Source organism: Crocodylus porosus, unplaced genomic scaffold, assembly GCF_001723895.1.
Source record: "Crocodylus porosus isolate Cpor-Errol unplaced genomic scaffold, CroPor_comp1, whole genome shotgun sequence".
NCBI classification, from domain to species: domain Eukaryota; kingdom Metazoa; phylum Chordata; order Crocodylia; family Crocodylidae; genus Crocodylus; species Crocodylus porosus.
The window spans coordinates 41,312,037-41,316,938 of NW_017728949.1; the positions used below are offsets into that span (position 1 = coordinate 41,312,037).

Sequence of the window (4,902 nt, forward strand, 5' to 3'; positions counted from 1 at the left end):
AAAAAAAAAAAAAAAAAAAAAAAAAATTAACCGGGGTTAACAAAACCAAAAGTAACTATTTTAAATCATCTAACTAAATATTCTTCCCTACTTTTCCTACTTCCTTTCTTAACAGCCTTACTTCCTTTTCTTGTTTCTGATGGCACAAGCATCAGATGTTCTTAGTTTAGACAGAATGTGAAATTTTAGTAATAATAAAGTAAATATACTTAGAAGATATCAGCCTGCTCAAAGACACAGAAAAGGACTTGGATATGCTTTTTGCTGTTTTAAAGGTAGCTGCTAAGAGACTGTTAAGTTGAATTACCAGAGTTAATCAAATACAAGACAAAGTTTTGTTGTTTTTTTTCCCTCAGCATGGCTAAAAAAGCTCCTTGTCTTGGATTCGCATACAAGGCACTTCATTAAATATATTGTTTATTCTTAAACTCGGGCCAAAACAGCACATGCCCAGTAATAGAAACCAACTATTAAGTTGATTTAAATGCAGCCAACACTTACCATGGCTATAAAACACATGGCCTATATTGGGCAAACATGCTGATTTTTAATTTTTTTTAAATTTTGTGCCTCAGGCCAAATTAGCTAGATCGATTCTGATTTCTGTCAGCTCAGCGGAGCTTAGTCATTCAAGTCTGTGTGACACTAACACCAGCAAGTATCCTCCCTCCCAGACTTTTCAGCCTGGGGCTTCAGATACTCCCAAATCCATGGCCGGCATCCTAGGTGCAAGCCCCAATCCTGGATGCCATGGAGTTCAGATGCCCCCTGACCTTGCTTGTCCCTAGCCAAAAGGAAATAGGAGCAAGCTAGAGGGAGAGCCTGAGAACAGTCTCCAATTACCATAGAATGTATAGTTGAGATCCTCCTGTTGGGAGGTGATAGTAGACTGTCATAAGGGTTCCTGCCTGCAGTACAGTGAACAGGTTCCCACCCTCAACTACAGCAGGTTGTTCAAGTCTGGGAAGAAGGAGCTCTCTCCTGCCAGATACAGTAAAACCACCTGGGGCAACACCATCATCATGGTGTTTCCCTTGCCAGGTAAGTATGAGAACCTACCACAAGGACAGGTTTAGTGTAGCTTGTTTGAATAAGATATATGGTAATGCAGTTTGCTGTAGTGCCAACTCCTTTTTAAGTCATAGTGAGCCACTACATTAAAGACATTTAGACTTTCTCTTCACTCCCACAGCTGAGCTGTGCTTTTTTTTTTTATTTCCAATGGTTCTTGTTTCTTCACCAGCCTTAAATGTCTGACAGACATCCCCAAAATGGCCCCAAACAGTTCACCAAGAATCCTTGTTGAGGTGGAGCCATACCAGGTTGCTCTGTGCTTCATATGGATATACATTTTTGGAAGATCCCAGGGCCTGTGACATGAACACCTGGTTCTAGTCGCAAGCTGGGGAGGAGGTTAATTAGCACATGGACCCTTTTTGAAGGGTATCTGGAGTACATGCATATACTGAACTGTGCTGAACTGTGGGGTCACCCTGGCTTGAAATACTGTTGACTCTGCTGGAGCCCAGCCCAGTGAACTATATGGTAAATCATGAGCCTCTTGACTTTGGATTAATATTATGCGTAGTTTGTACTATATAGAAATAGATACAAAAGTTCTGCTTAAAAGTATGTTTATGGAGTACCGGTGCTAAAACTTGCAGCCATTTCAGAAATGGCAAAAGGCATGAATTCTGGATGAACTAAGGTTATGGGTAGTCATAGTATTTTACTACAGGCATACTTATTTCAAGGTCAGTGTTTTCAAACTTGCCCTTCATTTTCATGTGCTCAGGGAGACAAGGTCTGACAGTAAGGAGGAGGTGGGGGTAATGGGCTATAAGGGGTAAGAGGTTGGTGGGAGCCAAGAGGGCTACCTGATTTACGCCCCCCCCCCCTGTTTCTTCCCTGCTGTAGCAGTGGAAGGGGGACAAATTCAAGGTCAACTTCCAATAATTAGATTCTGGACCTGGAAAATTATTAAAAATTTTACATTTTCCACATATAGCATCTAATTAGTGGGACATCATAGTACATCCAGGGTTATCTTATATTTGAGTAAATATGGTACATATTGGCCACTTTCAATTAAATTGGGATTGTTTTTAAATCACATTTTAAAAAATTCAAGGTGATATTTTTCAATTAAAATTTGTGTTCTCTTTTCTTCTCAACTAGGCAAACATATCATTAGAGGGGGCAAAAAATATGAAGAGGTTGTAGATGATGAGGTAGTGGTGGAAGGAAGTCTGAGCAAATGAAGGGATTCCCATGTCATATGATATTCTATATTATTAGGGATGGACATGCTTCACATGCCAGTGGTAGAAGTTAATGTGGAGGAGGGAAAATTAAGTTGCTCAGAGCAATTAAGGGGGAAACATCACTTCACTGTGTTTCAGAATATCCAGGCTATTGAAGAATCTGGAAGCAACATTTGTGACTCTTCCCTTCTAGGAGTGGGGGCAACCTTGAAATTAGGTGGGAAAACAATGTCAGTTATAGAGTCTGGCCAGGAGTCGTCCTTGTTTCTACCTGACGGAAAGCTGCTGACAGCCCTGCTGTGCTGAATACTTTTCTTCTACAAAGGACTCCCAAGTAGGACAATGTAGAGGGATTGCTGGTGGCTCTGTTAGCAGCAGGGAACTGAATGCTCAGGGTGTTGTGCCCTGAAGTGGTCCCCCCTGGCTTTCTGCAGTGTGTGCAAACAGACATGCATCTATTTTTAAGGGTTTTTTTTTCCTCTTCCCCCTCTTCCCAGGGCTCCTGCTTTCATTAATATTTCTTCAACCTCTCCCCACTCCACTTCTGGTCACTCCTTGAGAGTGCGCATCTTTCTCTTTCCCCACCCTTCAGTTTGACTTAGATTGCTGTTGCCTCTTCTAAACAAACTGAGCAAAACTCCATGACTGTCAAAATGGTTTACTCATCAGGACTTTCATTTTCATGAAAACAGAGTGAGTACAGTGACAAGAACCACATCCAGAGGTCAATGTCTCTTTCTGTAGCTTGTTGCAATTCCAGTGCATAAAGGCAGAAACTGTCACCTGCTTCCTATTAACTTTCCCTCCCTTCCTGTTCCTCCCTCCTTGGCAGGGCCAGCCCTTTGCTGCCTTCAGGCTCTCCACCACTCCTGACTGGCACAGATTGCTTGGAACTGAACAGCTCTGGGCCCCAGGTCTTAAAGGGACAGTATCCAAAGCATTTTTTGTGGCTCCGAGTAGCAGTTAATGGGGAGAGACCACTCTGCATACAGTGTTAAATGGAGCTGGGATATGGATGAGAGCTTGCTTTAAAATTGAATTTTTTGAGATCAGTAGTAGTCTTTAGACATCATTCCTTGTAGGTCTTTTGCATGACTAGAGCCTCTGTGGTAGGAACTGTTACCATAGGGATTGCTAGCAAGACCTACCATGCCAATTTTGTAGCCAATTCTTCAGCCTCTGAGAAGAGGGCAAAACAGTAAAAGCGACTTTATTGGAAGAGCAGGATACTAGCTTGGGGTAGACACTGGTATCGAATACCTACTATACAGGGAAATAGTATCTGCTGTTCTGATACCACCAAGAGGTTTGTGAAAGCTTTATCCTCTTTTTGCCCCTCACTATTTGTGATTCATGTGATAGGCCCTAACAGCCAGCTGTAGAAGCAGTGCATGTGACTAGTGGGCATTTCTTGTTCCTGGATATCCCCATTATCTCTGTGGACCTAGTAAGTGTTGAATCAAAACTATAGAGTGAGGAGAGGAATATTGGGAACTGTACCCAGGTAAGGAGGAGGTGATTCTTTTCTGGAAGGAAGATGTGAGTTCCTGAGTTCCCATGCTGAAAAGGGCAGAAGCCATTGGAAGCGCTATGGGGAAGTAGTACTGAGGATTGGAGTAGTGTAGGAAGGGGGTCCAGCTTGAATAAGGATTGGAGGGGTGGCTTTCATGTAAGGGTACACCACTGCTAGCTATACTCTTCTCAGTTATAGTTTTGGCATCCAATATTTCATTGTGCACAGTAGTATATAATTTCCTACAAATTTTAGGTAGCTTTCTAACACAATTAGTTCTTTTTCTTTTCTGATCACTGTCTCCTTTTTTTAAATAGATATTGCTAAAATCTGTTGTATACTTATTTTTTAAAATTTAATACAAGATTACTGTGCTTTTATTTTGGTATTTCTTGACATTTAGTAAATGTTTTTGTAGACCTTTTTTATACTGATGACCACGTCTTCAGTGTAGAATAGATTCTTTATCTACTTGGTCATTTATCTGTTCTTGATAGTAATCGCTGTATTTCCAATGTATTTCAGCAACCAATTCAATAGGAATGAGTTCCTTACAAAACTTAGAGAACTAGCTTGCTAGTTGAGAATAGAGGATATTTTGCCCGTTTCAAAAGAAGGGGATGTGTTTTGGTATTTGACAGAGACTTTCTCATGTGTTAAGTATATGATGATGTAACTCTTAATCTTTCTTCCTGTTGCCTGAGGAAATTGTGTTTAATACAGAAATAACCAGTACACAGTTAAAGATGAATGGTGGAATGGAATCGTCAGACTCCTGTTTTCTCTCAGGTTCCTAAAACATTAACACTGTAAAATGAGCTTGTATTTGATGATACACATAGGACAAGTGCCAAGTAGTTTACTAGTATTTATGAGAGGGGGAAATTTAATTGAGTTTTATACAAACACTAGCCAATTGCCTGTCAAGAATGACAATGGGGGGGGGAACACATGACAGAGGTCTGCGTCCTTCTTCACCCCCCACCCCCTCACTGCTTTGTGGCAGGGCTGGGGCCTGGGCCGTTCCCTGCCTCTCCCTATTGCTTTGGGTTGGGACCAGGCCTGCTTCCCACCTCTCCCCAGCCACTTCAGGCTTGAGCCGTTCCCTGCCTCCCCCACCGCCAC

The 4,902-nt window shown here is 41.8% G+C and overlaps 1 protein-coding gene across 1 annotated transcript in view; it reads left to right on the forward strand.

Moving 5' to 3' along the window:
* Positions 1-1,022: 1,022 nt before the first annotated feature.
* Positions 1,023-4,902, forward strand: part of SP3 (Sp3 transcription factor) — a 32,393-nt gene continuing 28,513 nt past the window's right edge. The window contains exons 1-2 of the mRNA XM_019553534.1: positions 1,023-1,041; positions 2,179-2,231. Of these exons, the coding sequence (XP_019409079.1) occupies positions 1,023-1,041; positions 2,179-2,231 (72 nt within the window). The remainder of the gene's footprint in view (positions 1,042-2,178; positions 2,232-4,902) is intronic.